At 47.3% G+C, this 19060-nt stretch overlaps 1 protein-coding gene across 1 annotated transcript; it reads left to right on the top strand.

Moving 5' to 3' along the window:
• Positions 1-16905: 16905 nt before the first annotated feature.
• LOC130838066 (major allergen I polypeptide chain 2-like) lies at positions 16906-18818 on the top strand. Its single transcript, XM_057710838.1, has 3 exons — positions 16906-16966; positions 17495-17676; positions 18762-18818. Exons 1-3 carry the CDS (start codon positions 16906-16908, stop codon positions 18816-18818), a joined length of 300 nt encoding a protein of 99 aa, XP_057566821.1.
• The last annotated feature ends 242 nt before the right edge of the window (positions 18819-19060 follow it).

Below are 19060 nucleotides of genomic sequence, written 5' to 3' on the forward strand. Positions count from 1 at the left end.
GTAAAGAAATGCAACAGATTTCTGTATGTTAATCTTGTATCCTGCTACCTTGCTGAATTCATTTATTGGTTCTAATAGTTTTTGTGTGGGGACTTTAGAGTTCTCTATATAGAGTATCATGTCATCTGCAAATAGTGACAGTTTTACCTCTTCCCTTTTTTTTTTAATGATTTATTTATTTATTTATTATTTTTGGCTGCATTTGGCCTTCGTTGCTGCATGCGGGCTTTCCCTGGTTATGCCAAGTGGGAGCTACTCTTCATCGCAGTGCATTGGCTTCTCAGTGCAGTGGCTTCTATTTTTGTGGAGCATGGCCTCTAGGTGCACACGCTTCAGTAGTTGTGGTGCATGGGCTCAGTAGTTGTGGCTCGGGAGCTCTGGAGCGCAGGCTCAGTAGTTGCGGTGCACAGGCCCAGATGCTCTGAGGCATGCAGGATCTTTCCAGACCAGGGCTCGAACCTGTGTCCCCTGCATTGGCAGGCAGACTCCTAAGCACTGTGCCACTAGGGAAGTCCCACCTCTCCCCTTCTAATTTGTATATTTTTATTTTTATTTTCTGATTGCTGTGGCTAAGATTTCTAATAATACACTGAATAGAAGTGGTGAGACAGCATGCTTGTCTTGTTCTTGAATTTAGTGGGAAGGCTTTTAGCTTTTCAATGTTGAATGTTATGTTGGCTGTGGGTTTGTTATAAATGGCTTTTATTATGTTGAGATATGTTACCTTTATACTCACTTTGGTGAGAGTTTTTTTTTTTTTATCATGAATGGATGTTGGATTTTGTCAAATACTTTTTCTCTGTCTACTGAGATGATAATGTTTTTGTCTTTCCTTTTGTTACTATGGTGTATTACATTGATTGATTTGCATATGTTGACTTTCCTTGTGATCCTGGAATGAATCAAACTTGATTGTGGTGTATGATTCTTTTTTTATGTATTGTTGGATTCAGTTTGCTAATATTTGTTGAGAATTTTTACATCTATATTCATCAAAGATATTGGCCTGTAACTTTCTTTTTCTGTAGTATCTTTGTCTAGTTTTGATATTAGGGTGATGGTGGCTTCAGAGGATGAATTTGGGGATGTTCCCTCCTCTTCAATTTTTTGGAGTAGTTTGAGCTGGATAGGTATAGGTTCTTTTTTGCATATTTAGTAGACTTCCCCAGCAAAGCTGTCCAGTCCTAGACATTTGTTTGCAGGGATTCTTTTTTTTTTTTTTATTACACATTCTGTTTCACTTCTGCTGATTGATCTGTTCAAATTATCTGTTTCTTCTTGACTCACTCTTGGCAGGCTGTATGTTTCTAGAAACTTGTCCATTTCTTCTAGGTTGTCCAATTTGTTGGCATATAGTAGTCTCTTATGATTTTTTGTATTTCTGTGGTATCATTTTTTTTTTCCTCTTTCATTCCTTATTTTGTGTATTTGGATCATCTCTCTTTTCTTCTTGGTGAGCCTGGCTAGAGGTTTGTTGATTTTATCTTTTCAGAAACCCAACTCTTGGTTTTATTGATCTTTTTGATATCTATTTTATTTGTTTCCTCTCTGATCTTTATTATTTTCGTCCTTATGCTGACTTTGGGTTTTGTTTGTTTTTCTTTTTCTAATTCTTTTAGGTTGTTTACTTGAGATTTTTCTTGTTTCTTTAGGAAAGCTTGTATCACTATGAACTTCCCTCTTAGAACTGTTTTTGCTGTATCCCATAGATTTTCTAAAGCTGTGTTTTCATTTTTTTTTTTGTCTCAACATATCTTCTGATTTTTTCTTTGATTTTATCATTGAGCCATTGGTGTTTTGGTAGCGTGCTGTTTAGTCTCCATGTGTTGGTTCTTTTCCCATTTTTCTTCCCCTGGTTGATTCCTAGTTTCATACTGTTGTGGTCAGAAAAGATGCTTGACATAATTTCTATCCTTTAAGATTTGTTGAGGCTTGTTTTGTGACCTAGTATGTGGTCTATCCTAGAGAATGTTCCATATGCACTTGAGAATGTGTATTTTGGCTTTTTTTGGATGTAGTGTGCTGTAGATATTGATTAGGTCCAACTTGTCTATTGTGTCATTTAGGACCTCTGTTGCCATATTGATTTTCTGTGGATTATTTGTCCATTGATGTCAGTGAGGTGTTAAAATCTCCTACTAGTATTCTACTGTTGTCCATTTTTGCCTTTATTTGTGTTAGTATTTGTTTTGTATATTTAGGTGCTCCTATATTGAGTGCATATATGTTAACAGTACAGTATCCTCTTCTTGTATTGGTACCTTTATCATTCTATAATGTCCTTCTTTGTCTTTTTTTATGGCTGTTGTTTTAAAGTCTGTTTTGTCTGATATGAGTATTGTTGCCTTCACTTTCTTGTTAATTCCATTTGCATGAAATATCTTTTTCCATTCCCTCACTTTCAGCCTGTGTGTGTCTTGCCCCTGAAGTGAGTCTCTTGTAGACAGCATATTATAGGTTCTTGTTTTTTAATTCAATCTGCCATTCTGTATCTTTTGATCAGAGCATTTAGACCATTGACATTTAAAGTAGTCATTGATAAGTATGTACTTATTGCCATTTTTTAAATAGTTCTTCTTTGTTCATTTCTTCTTTTTTTCTTTTTCCTTTTGTGGTTTGATGATTTTCTTTTGTAGTATGCTTGAGTTCCTTTCTTTTTGGTTTTTGCAAATTTATTGTATGTTTTTAATTTGCAGTTACCATGGAATTTGAGTATGTTGACTCATAACTATATCTATTTGCTTTAAATTGATAGTCATACAAATTCAAATACATTCTAAAAGATCTATGTTTTTTATGTCCTATTTTACATGTTCATGCTCATCTTTTTACTGTTGACTATAGTTGTAATTGCTTTTGCAAATTTTTGGAATTTTTTTTTTTTTTTTTTTTTTTTTTTTTTTTGTGTGTGTGTGGCTTGTGGGGTCAGGGATTCAACCCAGGCCATGGCAATGAAAGTGCCAAGTCCTAACCACTGCACCACCAAATTCCCTGGATTGTTTTAAGTCTATGCACTGGATTATTTAAGTGATGTTCAATTCTTTTGTGTATTTGCTTTCCTATTGTGATTTTCCATTTCCTGTAGATTCTTGCCTCCTTTCTATTTAGAGACAACCCATCAGTGTTTCAATATAGGTTTAGTATTGTTGAATTCTTTTAGTTTTTGCTTGTTTGAGAAATTCTTTCTCTCTCCTTCTATTGTAAATGATAATCTTGCTGGGTAGAGTATCTTAGGTTGTAGATTTTTACCTTTCAGGACTTTAAATATATCATGCTACTCCCTTCGGCCTGCAAAATTTCTGCAGAGAAATCAGCTGATAGCCTTATGGAGGTTCCCTTGTAACTGATTCTTTGTTTTTCTCTTACTGCCTTTAGAATCCTCTCTTTATCTTTTACTGTTGCCATTTTAATCATGATATGTCTTGGTGTGGGTCTATTTGGGACCATCTGTGCTTCCTATACCTGGATATCTATTTCCTACTTTATATTTTGGAAGTTTTCAGCCATAACTGAAAACTATATATTTGATTCCATTTTCTCTTTCTTTTCCTTCTGGAACCCCCATTATACATAGGTTTGCACACTTTATATTATCCCATAGATCTCATATGTCGCTTTCTTTCTTTCTTTCTTTTTTTTTCATTTGTCTTTCTGCCTGCTGTTGTGATTGGGTGATTTTCATTATTCTATCTTCCAGGTCACTAATTCATTCTTCTGTGTCATTTAGTTGGGTACTCATTGCTCCTAGATTGGTTTTTATCTTGGCAATTGAACTATTTCGATTGGTTCATCTTTATAGTTTGTAGCTCCTTGTTACAGTGATCTGCATTTCTATTGATAATCTTTCTTAATTCCTTTAGCATTTTTATTACCTCTTTTTTGAAGTGGGAGTCTAGTAGACTGGTGAGCTCTGTTTCATTGTTTGTTCTTTCAGGGGTTTCTCTTGTTAACGGGGAGTAGTTCCTCTGCCTTTTCATTTTACTTAACTTTCTCTGTCTCTATATGTCTAAGAGAAACAGTTATCTAGTGTGGTCTTTTGTTGTGGGTGTTTTAATGTGGGAGTGTCCCTGGGTAGACGGTGTGTGCAGTATTTCTGGTGTGAGGGCTGCTTTTGGTATGGATGCAGCCATGTCTTTCCTCAGGGTGTGCTGATTGTTATCCCCTTCATAGGGCGTGTGGGTGGTGGTGTGGCATCTAGAGTTTGTGCTGGTTGTGAGGCAGGGCTTCCTCTCTGCTTTGTGGCTGTTGCTGCACTGTCAGGAGTGGGGTCTGCTCCCCAGTGGTTAAAGTAGAATTCCTGAGGGTTGGGTTTGCTCCAGCTCTGTTGCCCTTAAGTGGTATGCACTGTAACAAGCGAGTTCTGTGTGGTCACAGTGAACTTATGCACCACCTATGCAGGTGTTCATAGTTTCCCCCAGAAGCAGCCCAAGGTTGCATCCCTTTCTCCATTGTGTTTGTCCCAGACCTAGTGCTGGGTTGTGGTATGGAGTAGAGTGGGGTTGGGGTCTGGGGTGCAGCGACTACAGGAATTGAGGTTGCTCTGCTGCCTCCTGGAACCTGGGCTACCTCTACGGAAGATCTCTCTGAGGACCTCTCTGCCCCAGATCCAGCTCCAAGCTGCAGTGTGGAGTGGGCAGAGCTGGAGCAATCCTGCTGGGACAGGGACTGCTGTGTACTCTCACCCAGGGCCTGTCCACCGAGACTCAGTGCCCAGTTGCTGCATATTTCTGTGGTGCCCCTGGTCTGTGGGCTGACAGAGTGCGCCGTGGCTGGACCTGCCTCCGCCGTGTGTGTGCTGACAATGAGCTCCATGGTTCCCCACCCTGGATCACAACCCAGGTGCCCCAGTCTGTCTGTGTGCAGCTAGACCAAATCTCTGCCTGATCGTGTGCCACACTGCAGTGTGGAGTGAGCAGGGCAGGGGCATTCGCCCCTTCCGATTGAGAAGTGTGGTAAGGCAGTGGCACCAGAACTGGCTGCTCTCTTCCTGGTTGTTAGCAAGCCCACATGCATGTGCTCCTTAAGAGTAGAGTCCAGGCTTCTCCAGCCCCTCTGTCTGTCCCAATAGATATGCCAGCAGGCAAGGGGGCTCCCCAGGGTGAGGATCTGCCCATGAGGACCTTCTCTCCTTTGCAGATCCCTTCCAGGGATCCTGGGCGGGCTCCCGGTCCCATCCTGATGCCTTTTTACCCCCTTCCTACCCAGTTATGTGGAGATCGTTCTTGTAGCTTTGGTTGCATGGGAGATCTTCTGTCAGTTTCCAGTTGGTTTTATGTGAGAATTGTTCTACATGTAGTTGTACTTTTGATGTATTTGGGGGAGATGACTTCATATCCTCCCACTCTGCTATCTTGATCCTCCGCTGCTCTGATATTCTTAATTGTTTATCCATTTTCTACTTCATTGGTGTCATACTTTCTTTTCTTACTGAATGTTTAGTTGAAGCATCATTACCTTGTTTCTTATTTTGAATAGACTGACTGTAATATTTTACCATCAAATATGATGTTTGTTGTGGTTTTTTTATAAACGCACTGTATCATGCTAATGAAGAGCTCTTTTATTACCATTTTCTTAAATTTAAAAAAAAAATTGTAACTGTTAGTATTATGAAACTCTTTTTACTGCATCAGTTGAGATGATCGCTTGATTCTTCTCCTTTAGACTGTTTATGCAGTGAATTATATATTTTTGTAATGCTAAGCAATGTTTGCATTCTTATAATAAAATAAACTTTTTAAAACAAAATATATATTTTATACATTGTTAGATTCGGCTTGCTCATGCTTTGTTATCTGCATATTACTAAATTATCCCCAAACTCTTTAGAGGAAATGAAATGAAAACTTTTCTTCCCATGATTAGACACATAAAACAATCTATTGATCTGCCTTTTCCCTTCCTAGAGAGATATCTCCTGGACTCTCCCATCCTTCTGGACTCCTGTCTGGACTGATGACGTTCCAAACCTGGTGCAGTGGTTGTCCTGGGATTTCCCTTCAGCACCATCTCGGGAATTCAGATGTCTTCCCCTTTCTTGGTCTGTTCTATCGTTTTGGTGAAGTACATCCTTTTGTAGATTCCTGAGAAAAGATACAAGGAAGGTGAACTTTTTTGGATTATTACATATTTGAATTGATAGTTTGCTAGGGATGGCATTCCAAGTTGGAAATAGTTATCCTTTAATAGCTTGAAGACTCTCCTCTATTATGTTCTAGCTTACAGTGGTGCCATTAAAATTACCTATCTTTTGAATGCAAACGATTTTGAAACCACGAAGCGCTCCAGGGTCCCTGATCTTAACCATTACCTCATGCTGCTTCTCCAGTTTCTTTCTTGGAGGATGTATCCCTGAATGCAGGTGTTCTGTGCATGAAAGAGGTGGGGAAGAGGGTTATTGAATTCAATGATTCCCCATAGAAATTTCACACCAGTTGCCTGTTTTCAGCTCTGCAGCTTTATTTACTCTTACCCACTGCACTGCCCCATGCCTCTGAAGCCCAAACCTCTTTGGAATTATGTAGTAGAAATGGGCTCTGTCTGATTTGTTAGACGTGGCTTTCTCTGCCAGGAGTCACCACATCTTCCTCTGCTTTCTGTTCTCTGATAAGATGTTATGTTCAATCATCTGGTGATAGTCCCGTATTGTTCTCTTTGTCTTAGTGGGGTTATACTTTTAAATTCCTATATTATCTTTCTCATGGCATTTTGAGAATGAAAAGAGAAGTAGAAATTTATTTTTCACATTTTTTTTTCATTTCAAAACATTTAGTCAGTTTAGAGGTAGAACGTTTTGTAAGCCTGTGCTTCTGCAGTGAGCACACTGCATACCACACAACTGTACACCACATCCCACCATTGTGCAGCGTCTCCCTGGACTTTGAGGACCAGTCTGAAGCCTGTCTTGGCTAATTCCTCCTGGCTTCTTCTCAGGGTCTCTCTTGCTTTGGGGCTTCCTCAGTAATCTTGGGCCTTGCTCTAATTTTTTCCCCTGACAACTAGACCAAAATGGTTTAGATATCTCTCTGATTTATTATTATTCCTTCTATGACTGTCCTGAAAGGATGTAGGATGAGCTGGCTCCTCGCAGATTGAATATGGAAGATGCTCCTGAGTTTGGGCCAGCAGCATGTCTGCTCAGAGCTGGCTTTGTGGTGGAAACAGTGATAATGTGAACGTGGGCTGGGCCTGCTAGCATGAGCAGGGGCTCTTCATCTGACAGTGCTGTGTTGGCCCATGCCAGCTTCTGTGCCCTTGCTGCCCACACATGGGGCTGTGTGCACCTCTGCAGGCTTTAAAAGTGGGGCCTATGTTAGTCTGGCCAAGGAGTGAGTGTGCGGTTACCTCAATAACCTGGGAATGGACTTGATGAATCATCCATGTGTTTTCTATGGTGTCCTTCTGAGTGGAAGATGCGTTTCTGTCTCATTCAGCCCTTTTCTCTGCTGAGCACCCCTCAGGATCTTCTACGTTCTGTGCCGTCCTGGGGAGACCCTCTTTTGGCATATAAGAGAACATCTGTCCCGTCCACAGGGACCACTTCGGAAGCCTGGGTTTGAAGCCCGGGCTGGGTACCTTGTGTTCTGAGCCCATGGGCATGGCCAGCCTAAGGCTGGTATAAATATGTTATGCCTTTGAAACAGTAGTCAATGTTATACATTATTTTTCAAAAAGGAATTGAGAAATGCAAATCAAAACGACAATGAGGTATCACCTCACACCAGTGAGAATGGGCATCATCAGAAAATCTACAAACAGTAAATGCTGGAGAGGATGTGGAGAAAAGGGAATGCTCTTGCACTGCTTGTGGGAATGTAAATTGATACAGCCACTATGGAGAACAGTATGGAGGTTCCTTGCAAAACCAAAAACAGAACTACCATATGACCCAACAATCCCACTGCTGGGCATATACCCAGAGAACACCATAATTCAAAAAGACACATGCACTCCAATGTTCACTGCAGCACTATTTATAATAGCCAGGACATGGAAGCAACCTAAATGTCCATCAACAGATGAATGGAAAAAGAAGATGTGGTACATACATACAATGGAATATTACTCAGTTGTGAAAAGCAATGAAACTGGGACATTTGTAGAGACATGGATGGACCTAGAGACTGTCATACAGAGTGAAGTGAGTCAGAAAGAGAAAAACAAATATTGTATATTAACACATATATGTGGACTATAGAAAAATGCTACAAATCAACCAGTTTGCAAGGCAGAAATAGAGACACAGATGTAGAGAACAAACATATGGACACCAAGTGGGGAAAGCGGGGAGGGTTGCAGGGGGGAATGAACTGGGAGATTGGGATATCAAATTGTATACTCTAAATATATGCAGTTTATTGTAAAAAATTAAAAAAAAATTAAAAAAAAAAAAGGAATTGAAAAAGAAACTTCCGGGTATGATGGTAGCAACCACGCAGTGCATTTATCCATGCAGCTCTTCATTGCAGTCATGGCGGCAAGCCCTGTCCGCTGCTGTGTGCTTGAGCCAGGGCTTTTCTTTCTGGGGGCTTGTCTCAGTCCTGTTGCCTCTGTCCTAGCACCCAGGGTTTGCTCCCGTCTGTCTACTGCTTTCTGGCTCCCAGGTCTTGATCAGTGGGACAACGTGTACTTCTGCCTGGAATCCCCCATGGATTCCCACGGGCTGGGATTGAGGATGTACCCCCCAAAGCACCTTGTCAGGGCAGTTTGGGAATTCCTCAGTGCAAGGTCCATAGAGAAATAAATGGCAAGCGCTCACCTCCCTCCCCCACCAGAGTTCCTGTTCTCTGTGTAGGGTGCTGATGCCTCTGAAGGATCAACTAGGGTATCACACTCCTCTCCTCCTGCTGCCTTCACTGAGTCTCTTCCACCTGAATTTCTGTCCTTCCTGATCAGGCAGATGGACATAGGACGCTGTGATACTTTGTGTTCCCAACAAAGGAGACCCAGACACAGGGATTTGGGTGAAGGTAGGTTATTTGGGAGGTGATCTCAGATGCTCAAGTGAGGAACTAAGGACAGTGAAACAGGTGAGAAAAGCCATGGGGGTGAGCAGGTGGGGCTCAAGGCCACTGGGTGCCTTTGAGAGACAGTGTGGAACTCACACCTCTAAAGAGACTCACAAGTCAAGGAGGCTGGGGTCTGTAGTGTTTGAGGGTTGCCCTGCGGCCATTAACTCCCCACACTTTCTGAGTGTGCCTAGCAATGGTTCAGCAAGCTCCCAGGTGCTGGAGAAATATACCAAGCAGGGAAGAGAGATGCAAGTGTTTGAGGATGGGAGATGTCTGCCGGTCAGGGATTATCCCCACAGCTGCAGGTGAACTCAGGTCAGCCTAGGTGGAAACGGGGCGGGGCTTCTATGATCTCAGAGGCAAAGTCATGTGGGAGTCAGAGACCAAAAGTCACAAGTTTTTAACATTTACCTTCCAAACCATCTGAGGTTTGGATGTCAGACAGAAAAAAGTTTGGAAGAACATGGGATCCTGAATTTCCCCCCAACCCCAGATTAGATAAGGACTGTATCATTTGGAGGAAGGCAGTGAGAGGGGAAGGAGCAGGTGGGCAACATGGAGTGTCTCCCCAGCACCCCCACGGAGTCCTGTACGGCTGAGCGACAGCCAAGAGACCCAGTGCGCACAGACTGCCCCTCGCTCATCTCTGCTTCATCTTCGGATGGGTCACCCGTCACACCTGTACCCTCACTGCGGAGCAGGGTGAGTCTTTATCCAAGACGCTGTAAGCCACACCCAGCTCATCTGGGTGGCGACCCTCCTCTCAGAAGCCCTGGAGCTTTTACATCCGTCGGTGGGGGGGACGTGGGGGGGATACACACCTTGGGTCAGGTGATGAGAAGGGTCCCTGCCCAAGACCTGCTCACACCCCCTAACCTCGCCTTAGCTCTCCCAGAGGCAGTTCTTCATCTTACCAGAGGCCCCAGCCAGACCCTGGTGGGGGTGGCATGGTGGGGTGGACCCCAAGAGCCAGGTCTCTCTGGGCAAGGTGACCTTCCCCACCACCCCCAGAATCTGCTCCACAGGGAGAGAAGCAGCAGCTCTGGTCCCCTCGGGAACCTGTGCTGAGCCTCCTCCCCGCAGGATTCCTTGTCCTGATCTGAGCCCTGTGGTGTAAGCCCAGGAGACTGTCTTCTGGGGGGAGCTGTCGGGCGGGATGAAGCCATAAGGGAGAGGGTGGGGGTCAGGCTAGGAGGAATCAGACAGGGTGGCTGTGGGGCCAGGATCATGGGCAGGGAGCAAAGGCACAGGATGCGCTGGGAGCCCCAGGGCCCTGCACATGCGCTCCGGGCTTTAGCCCCAGCTCACAGTGTGTTTATGTGGAGGCGGGTGAATCCACACCTGGGTGGTTGCATGAGGATAACGTAGGCCCAAGCGGTGACTGAATTCAGCACTTGGACCTTGACCCTTTGTTCCTTCTCTCCTGTCAGGCCCTTAGGACAGGGGCCCCTTCTCACCCATGATTTTACTTTGGCCTCCCCACAGCCTTGGAGATGGGAGGTATTTCGATTCTGTAAGTGGGAGCCAGAGGCCCAAAGAAGGACCATCACATGTGCACAGGCACACGGTGAGTTAGCTGAGCTCACCTCCCCGGGAGTGGACAGGCTGGGAAAGCTGTGTCATCTTTGTCAGACACGTTACCCGCTCTGAGCCTCAGTTGCTTCCCTTGTAAGACTAGGAGGATCACTCCTATTTCTCAAGGTTGCTGGGAGGCTCAGATTTGGTCAAGAATGTGCATGACCTGTGGGTCCTGGTCACGGAAGTGATCAGACACTCTGGCTGATGTAATTATTATTACCCCCCCCCCCCCCACTGAATTTGTGGAGGAGCAACATCTGACAGCACGCAAATCCAGCTGCTGTTGGAAGGCACACGGGTGGTCTCCACGGTGGGCACGTCCTTCTTCTCCCCCAGCCCCAAAGCCCAATCTCCAGTGAGTAAGCACACTCCTGTGAATTGCAAGGCTTTTATTGCTGGAATCCTCTAATCAGACACCTGGACATGGCAGGTTGCTGGTACTATTTAGTGATCAGGTAAGCGGCTTCCTTGGGGTTCTTGGCAGGGAAGGCTCCATCAACAGAAAGGCCTTGTGTATATTTTATTCTGCAAAGAGAAAGTCAGGAAACCTGGTGAGGCCTCTGGAGTCCAAGAGACATCAAGCTACACTGAACACTGGGGAGGGGCCTGCAGGCTTGTTTGGAAGATGGCCTCTGGATATGAGCAGGTAAAGGTGGATTCCTCCCAATGAAGCTTCCTCTAATGGAACAGAGAGAAGAGGGGTCTTCCTGGTGGGCTGAGGGCAGTCTGGGATAGAATGGGGGAGGCTGCTGAGGACCACCTGGCAGGGCTCCAGAATGAGCCCTGGGAGTCTCCAGGGATGAGGCGACCCCTGTCTGATTCCTCCCTCTGCCCCTCCATTCTGGGCATCCAAGGCCTGGGGAGGGCAGGAGCAGACTTTAGGACTCAGCCTCCTCTTACGGCATTTGAGGCACAGAATGGCCTTTTGGGGTCCAGGGAACAAGGGCAAATGTAGGTTTTAGGTGGGATGGAGTAGGGGACTTGAGGCACTAAGGGAAAGGAACTGATGTTTGGAGAAGGGAAGGACTCAATGCTAATGGTTTGCAGAAGATCCAGGTCACATGCTGGAGAGGCTGGAGTCAGGGAGGCCAGCGCTGAGGGCCTAACACCAAGGCCAGGTGGTGCCACATATACAGGAGGGTCTGGGGGGTCTGAGGCCTGTGGCCCGGCAGACCTGAGCAGTCAGGGCCAGCTCAAGAGCTCCAGGGTTGGACTGAGTCTTCCTACCTGATCCCTTCCCGCACAGTGGATGTCCGCCACATCCTCTTTACCTCCTCATTCATGAGGGTCTTTCTCCTTCCATGTTCATAGGAAAGGGTCCCGGTGGAGAGGAAATGAGCTCTCCCACCTTGCATTGCCCTTCCCCCCACCCAAGACAGGTGCCAGAGGCACAGACACACACAGCTGGACCCACCAGAACGCTGAGAGTGTTTTTCCTATCCTCATCTGTCAACTTCTGGTCAAGGCAGCTCTTCAGGTCACCGGCAGTGGACAGTACCGAACGGTCTGTTACATACTGTTGCACATTTGCCAAGTAGTCATCATAGGTTCCCACCACTAACAGTCTAAGGGTCTCCTTCAAGGCCGGGCAGAGGTAACAATCTGAAAACAAAGATAAGGCAGTGACCCTCCCTGGAAAGGCACTCATCAGAGCACACTCTTCCCTTCCCCTCCCAACATGCTCAGTGCTGCCCTGGGAAGGTATCGGAACCCTCGGGGAACCCGTGTCCCAGCCACTGACTTCCGCCCGAGATCACAAGCAAGGCGGTGCAGAGCAGGAGAGCTCCAGCGCGTGTCATGGTGCCGCTGGCAGGTGCTCCCTACCCACCTGGAACCCTTTTATACCTGCTCTTGGCCCCACGAGGGGCGGCGCCCAAGGGGCCTGTGTCTAACACTGCCCTTTCCAGGAGGTACTGCCAGGTACCTGCCAGGCTCTCCCAGGCTTGGAGTTGCCTGGGGCTGCACAGGGAGGAGCTGTGTGTGTTGCCAAGATGCGAGTTGAGTCCACAAAGGGCACTGGCTCAGCCTCCCTCCCATCTGGAGGGCTCTGTGGGAGGGTCAGCTGACCCGGGAAGCTTAACAACTGAAAATCCCCAAGGTGACCAGAAAAGGGGCAAAAACGCTCCCAAATCAGGCCTCCTGAATGATGGCCGATGGCAGCCTGTCACAACTGCATATGACCTTGAAGACAGTCTGGTCTCGACATCATGGGTTTAGGAAGCTCAGCGCTTAGCGAATGGTCTCACCGGGAGTAAGTGCCAGGAAGGCCAGAGCACAAGCCCTGACCCCTTGGTCAGGGTCTCTGGTAGCCCCTGCCCTGCCCTGCTTTCATTGCAGTGTCCTTGATCTTGTCGGTGGCCTTCATTGAACCACTCCCCTGAATTTTTTTCTGGAGCCCTGAAACCTCGCCTATGTGATGGCCCAGAAGTTCTAGTTTTCTGCTGACCAAGTCCTGCGACCTTTTGACTTCGACAGTGTTACCGAACTCAGGTCTGGCTGCTCACTGCTCAAAAACCAATACTCGAGAGGCAAGGTTGGAAAGGAAAGTTTGCTTTATTCCAGAGGCTAGAACCAGGGAAGAGGATGGACTCCCGTCCAAAGGCCAACTCCTAACTGCTGATCAAGGGGCAAGAGCTTTCAAAGGGGAGTTTGAGGGGTATATAGGCGAGGGAGGGGGCAGAGTAGCACAGTCAGGACTGACAGTTATCTTGAAATTGGTACTGCGGTGGTCTGATCTCCATCATCTTGATTGTTTTAAGTATAGCTAATCTTCAGTTCCAGGATTAGTTTGTTCCCATTTCCTTGAGGCCAGTTCTCAGAATTGCGTGAAATGGGTCAGTGTATGTCATGGCTGCCGTCTGGTCATCATGCAGTCATCTTCCTCCACCTGGTGGGGGCTTTAGTATCTGCAGAACAGCTCAAACGATATGGTTCTGAATATTATCTATAGCCCCTGAGGAGTAACTTGAGGACTAGACTTTGTTTAATGACTAAAGTCTTATTTTGTCTTGTGTAGAGGCTTAGAACTTAAAGTATGACTAAGTTCTAAGGCCAGTTCTAAGGCTTACAACAGCACCTCAATCTACACAGGAATATTTTTGCCAACCTGCTTCTTCTCTTAAATGTCTCTACTCTTCCCACCATTGCCTCTCCAGAGCTCCGACCTGAGGAAAAGCTAAGCCCCTTCTAGGCCCACAATCCCTGGGCCATTTGCACAACCAGTCCCATATCCCTGCTGCCTCTGCGAATGTATCCCTGCCTTTCTCTCCTCCCTCAATGACCTCCTTTCTGCTTCTTGAGCAGATCTAGTATGCTTCTGTAGCAGGGCCTTTGCACGTGCTGCCCTCCCTGCCTGGAATGCCCTTCCTCCAAGTGGCTGCATGCTTCATTGCCTCATTTCTCAGGTCTGTTCAAATATCACACATCAGGAGATTTCCCCATACTCTTGACCCCTTATATCAAAGGGCGCTGTCCCCCTCCTTCCCCCCATGGCACTGTCTCTTTTCCCCCTGCTTCATCTTCCTCCACAGCACTTCTTGCCATTGGTTGATTGTCTTTCACTCCCTCTTAGATTCATAAAGAGCTGCAGGAGCGCGAGAGCTTTGCTGTGTGTGCTGCCGCGTCCCCAGGACTAGCACAGGGCCCAGGACTCAGTAGGTGTTTCACAACATTCGTTAGAATAATGGAAGGAATGTCCCATTTCTCTGGAGTTGATAAACAAGAGTATTTGTACTTCTATTTGCTATAGGTGTGCTTGTGAATATTGCCTTTGATTAATTAAATGAGGTAAAGGTTTAAAATATTTTGATAAGTCAGTTTTTGCCACAGGCACCTGGCTGGCCTTCTCTCTGAGTCACCTGTGGCAGAGTAAGATTTCCCCAGGTTGAAGTTGGGACCCAGGTTGTGTGACCACAATTGGAACCCTGTGCCAAATAGGATTCACATCCGGTAACTGCTCTTGGCGAAGAGGCACCAAGTATTGAGCTCCAGCTGTCAGCTGGTCTCGGTGGAGCCCTTCCTTGCGTGGCTACTGATGCCTGGGGGCCATCCCTCTTCAGGTCACCCCACGAGGGGCTCAGGTGGCTGCAGATGTGCCTCAGAAGTTCCTGGGCAGGAACAGAACACCCTATGACCCAGGCTGCACATGCTTGCTCTTTGTCTATGAGGGACAGGACTTCAGTGTGGTGGGACACCTGGGCCTGGGTCACAGTCCTCCAGTCCTTCAGAAGACACTTCCCTCCATCCCCTCCCCAGCTCTGTGAGATGAGGAGGTGAGATGAGGCTTGGAGTGCTGAAGTAACACAGGTCGCTGCTATAGAGCCAGCCCCGTGCCCTTCCGAGGATGCCACAAGACCACCTGAGACGTCCCCGGATGGCAGGGACATGTGGTGAGGCCAGGGTGAAGAGCTGGACAAGGTCACAGGAGGAGTTGCAGCAGATGTAGCCCTTTCCTAATGCAAGTTTTTTTTTTTTAATAAATTTTTAAAAATTGGGGATAATTTTAGATTCATAGAAAGTGGCAAATTTTGTAAAAACTGAGAAATAACATTGGAACATTACTAATAACTAAACCCCGCGCTTTATTTGGATTCCACCAGTTGCCCATTAACGTCCTCTTTGGGTTCCAGGATCCAATCCACAAGCTACACACACTGCACTCACTGTCATGTCTCCCCAGCCCCCTCTGCTCTGTGGAGTTACTCTTTCTTTCCTGGTCTGTCATGGCCTTGGCAGTCTTGAGGAGGGCTGCCCAGCTATTGTAGAATGACCTTCCAAGCTGAGTTTCTCTGCTGTTGTTCTCGTAATGTAGACTGGGGTTCAGACCTTGGGTTTTGAGGAAGACACCACAGAGGTGAAGTGTCCTTCCCATCACCTTACATCAGGGTACACATAAGAGCAGTACGTCTTACCACTGGGTATATCAGCCTTGATTACTTGATTAACGTTGTGTTTGCCAGCTTTCTACACTGTTTTCCCCTTCCCCTACCATTTTCTTTAGAAATGAGTTACTAAGTCTCACCCACTCTCAGGGAGGGCAGGGCAGCAAGTTTCCCCTCCTGGAGGGGATAATCTATGTATATTACTCGGGATGCTCCTGTAGGGAATGTTTGTCTCTTCTCCCCCATTTGTTTTTTTATTTTTTCATTTAATCATTTATTTATATCAGTGTGGACTCACACATATTACTTTATACTTTGGGTTATCATCTAATATTCTGTTATTTATTTTGTTGGTCAAATTGTTTCCAATTTGGCCATTGGAAGCTTTCTCAAGGCTTTCTTCTGCTAGAGTTTTCAAGGACCGTCTCATCTTGTTTGCGCCAACAAACTGCTTTCCTAGAGTAGAAGGTTGAGCTTGACTCTTGAGAGAGTTTTCAGCACAGGGAGGCCACCTCTGGTGGAGCCAGCACTCTGGGCCTTAGAACTCCCATCCACAGTGGCCTGTAGGGCTGTGGACCTCCGAGTCTCCGATGCAGGAGGCAAGACCCACAGTCAGCTCCACAGCTGTCCACTGATGCTTCTGGGTAGGCTACACAGTCCAAGCACCTCTTGGGACCAGGTGCACTGATAGAGGAGGGTGAGATAGCCAGGAGAGGGGTCAAGGCTGGAGCCACAGACAATCAAGAATGTGCTCAGGAACTTGCTCCCCTAGGGGTCTGAGAAAAGCTGGTGGCACGATCCAGAATTACCGGCCCCTGAGAAAACCCACATGACCACAAGCCCTGTGAGTACCCTGGTAGGGAGTGATGCAGAGCCCAAGGCTGGTGTCCACCAGTCCTCGGGCCCGACCCAGAGACTGCAGCAGTTAAGATATTCAGGGGGCCTCATTAAGGTCCAGCTCCTCATTCTTATCTCCAGGACTTAAACTTGGGGAAAAAGTAAGGATTCTGGATGACTTTTTGTTTCCCTGTAGTGGTGTAGACCTGTCTTTGACCCTCCTGTGCTTTCCTCTCCACAGTTTGGGAGAGTGCTGCCCTTGGAGCCAGCATAGGCTGGGGGAACGAGGACCAGGAAAACAGGTGATGGTTGGGGCTGGGACAACAGAGCATTTGGCTCAGGGTGGAGTCTCTTAGAAATGTCAGCTTCAGTTGTTCTTTGGCAGAGATGCCACCACATCTCCTCCAGGAGCTCTGCTCTCAGAGTAGGAAGGGCTTCCCACACTAAACACCCCAAGGGCTGAGGGAGCCGCCTGTGCCAGGTGCCTGGCCACGGGCCTGTGCAGCTCCTCGGAGGGGTGTGGGCTGGGCTCAGGGAGCTAGTGGTTTATAAAGCGGCAGAAACCCTGCCCCGAGCAAAGCATCCCAGCCGCTGACACGATGAAGGGAGCACTGCTTGTGCTGGCCTTGCTGGTGACCAGAGAGCTGACCTTTGAGATGGGTGAGGGTAGGAAGGAGAGAATAGATGGCCTTCCTGATCTTTGCCCCATGCCATCTTACTCATCTTTCCATAGTCATCTCCAAGCAGCTTCTAGGGACAGATTTAGAGGGCAGCTGGCAGATCAGTGCCCAGGAGCCCTGCAGAATCCCCCTGAGACTTTCAGTCTTTGAATGGAGGGAGAGGTTTGGAGCTGGAAGGGTCATTAGCTGTGCACAGTGTGGGGGATAGTTACTTGGGTGTAGTGGTGCTTGTTGGAAGGGAGGAAGCAGGTAGGCTTGTATGCCTCAGGGCAGTGGTCAAGGGCAGCGGGGTCTCCAGTCCTAGCCCCTCTTGCTGCTCCCTTCTGCTAGGTGTGCCTCATAGAGAATGGTTTCCGTGTGGGATTTAAGGAGTCCTGGGAGAGGGTGGATCTCTGTGGGAGGTGAGCCTGGAAGCATTGGATATGTGAGTTACTATCAAGTGGTGGGAAACAGGAACCTCCTACCCTGGTGATTCCTTTGATGAAGTGTTTTCTGTCTGTGCCTTCAGCGGAAGCTTGCCCTGCATTTTATGGAGTGGTTAGCAGTATTGCCCTTGGAAGCAGGACACTGTTGGACCTATCCCTTGATTTTGTCGGTGCTACTCAACCGGAAAAAGCAGCCACACGAAAAATCCAGGATTGCTACAATCAGTTGACATTGGTGGACAAGCCCAAGCCTCTGCAAGTCATGGTAATTACTCTCCCCAACCGACGACACACATGCAGCACATTGTAATAGACCATGCAGTCATGCAATATGTGAGAGACAAGAGGTATAAACAATAACGCACATAAACCTTTGCTCCACCCGGCAGCACATCTAATACGCAACCACAGTCCACCTGCACACCCCGCCTCTTCTGCTACCGAATATGTCCATACCATGCCAGTTAGCTCCCGCACAACAGGGGACTCATATCAATACAACACGCCGAGAGTGTTGACTCATGTGACCTTTTCCTCGATGAGGGGAGCTAGCGTTGGAGGAGTAGAATTTTACTCTTTGGCAGGAAAGGAAGAACTCAGCTCACGCACGTTGAGGAGTCCTATCGGAGCCGCTTTAGGAATACGGCAAATGAGCCCCTGCCTTTAGACCTTCTTCCCAGGAAGGGACTCCCTGGCTTTGCACGGTTTCTGGCTTCTGGCCACTTCACTTCCTCTTGTGCCCACAATGACAGCTATTCCTCTTGCTCAGAGCCCCACTTTCACTGACACTGTCGGAGTGTCTACAAGCCAGAATTCCACTCAGGTGTTTTGGGGCCTGAGGCTCCTGAGGCAGCTTCTGGCTACACGCAGCTGCTCACCTGGGCTAATCACGTATCTCCTGAGGAACACTGTCCATGAGGCAGAGCTTCTTGCACTCATATAAGCACACAGGGCACATGGGATTGTTTATAACACCTGCATGCACATTCTGTACACCCAGTACACCTGACAGAAGGGGCTCAGATGCAGGAGATGTGACACAAACGCAGCCTCGGCCACCTTGCTCCTCCTTCAGGACCAGCCCCTGCTATGCCCCGCAGAACCTTGTCATCTCCTCCCCTCCCTGGCATGGCTGGTTGCTCTGTCTCACTCCTGACACCCGTGCACGGGCGGTTAGGGAGTCCTCCTCCTCCTGGGCTGCCCCCTCTCCACGGGTGGTTCTGTGGGCCAGAGGTTCTTGCTGGGGATGGGGCCGAATCACTGAGGGTGAGGTGTGAGGGGATCCTGGGGAGACAGGATAGCCCTGCTGTGGGCTCAGGTCCTGTCCCTCCTCATCTTATTCCCTCTCAGTTTGCCATCCTCTTGCAGCTATGCACTTCCCACGGTGATAGATGGATGACGGGCTAGGAGGCATTTGCAGACTGCCCACTTTGGGGATATAATCTTTGCAAGTGATGCCTGGTCTGCACTCGGGCTTCCTTCCCTGTTCTCCTTCTCAACTGAAGCTGGAATCCAGACATCTGTCCCCACCTGACTCTAATAAAATATCTGCAACTTTGCTCAGTGTGCCCAGTGTCTGTGTGCTGTGTGGGGAGGATGTGAGGCCCAGCAGGAGATCTTGGGAGATGGTGAGGAGAGGTGACACATGT

The sequence above is a fragment of the Hippopotamus amphibius genome, chromosome 16, assembly GCF_030028045.1.
Source record: "Hippopotamus amphibius kiboko isolate mHipAmp2 chromosome 16, mHipAmp2.hap2, whole genome shotgun sequence".
Lineage (NCBI taxonomy): Eukaryota > Metazoa > Chordata > Mammalia > Artiodactyla > Hippopotamidae > Hippopotamus > Hippopotamus amphibius.

Excerpts from the sequence above, each read along its gene's own strand:
- LOC130838066 (XM_057710838.1), top strand. The coding sequence starts at position 16,906 with ATGAAGGGAGCACTGCTTGTGCTGGCCTTGCTGGTGACCAGAGAGCTG. Across the intron at positions 16,967-17,494 it reads AGAGCTGACCTTTGAGATGG|CGGAAGCTTGCCCTGCATTT; the intron begins GTGAGGGTAGGA and ends CTGTGCCTTCAG. Across the intron at positions 17,677-18,761 it reads CCAAGCCTCTGCAAGTCATG|TTTGCCATCCTCTTGCAGCT; the intron begins GTAATTACTCTC and ends ATTCCCTCTCAG.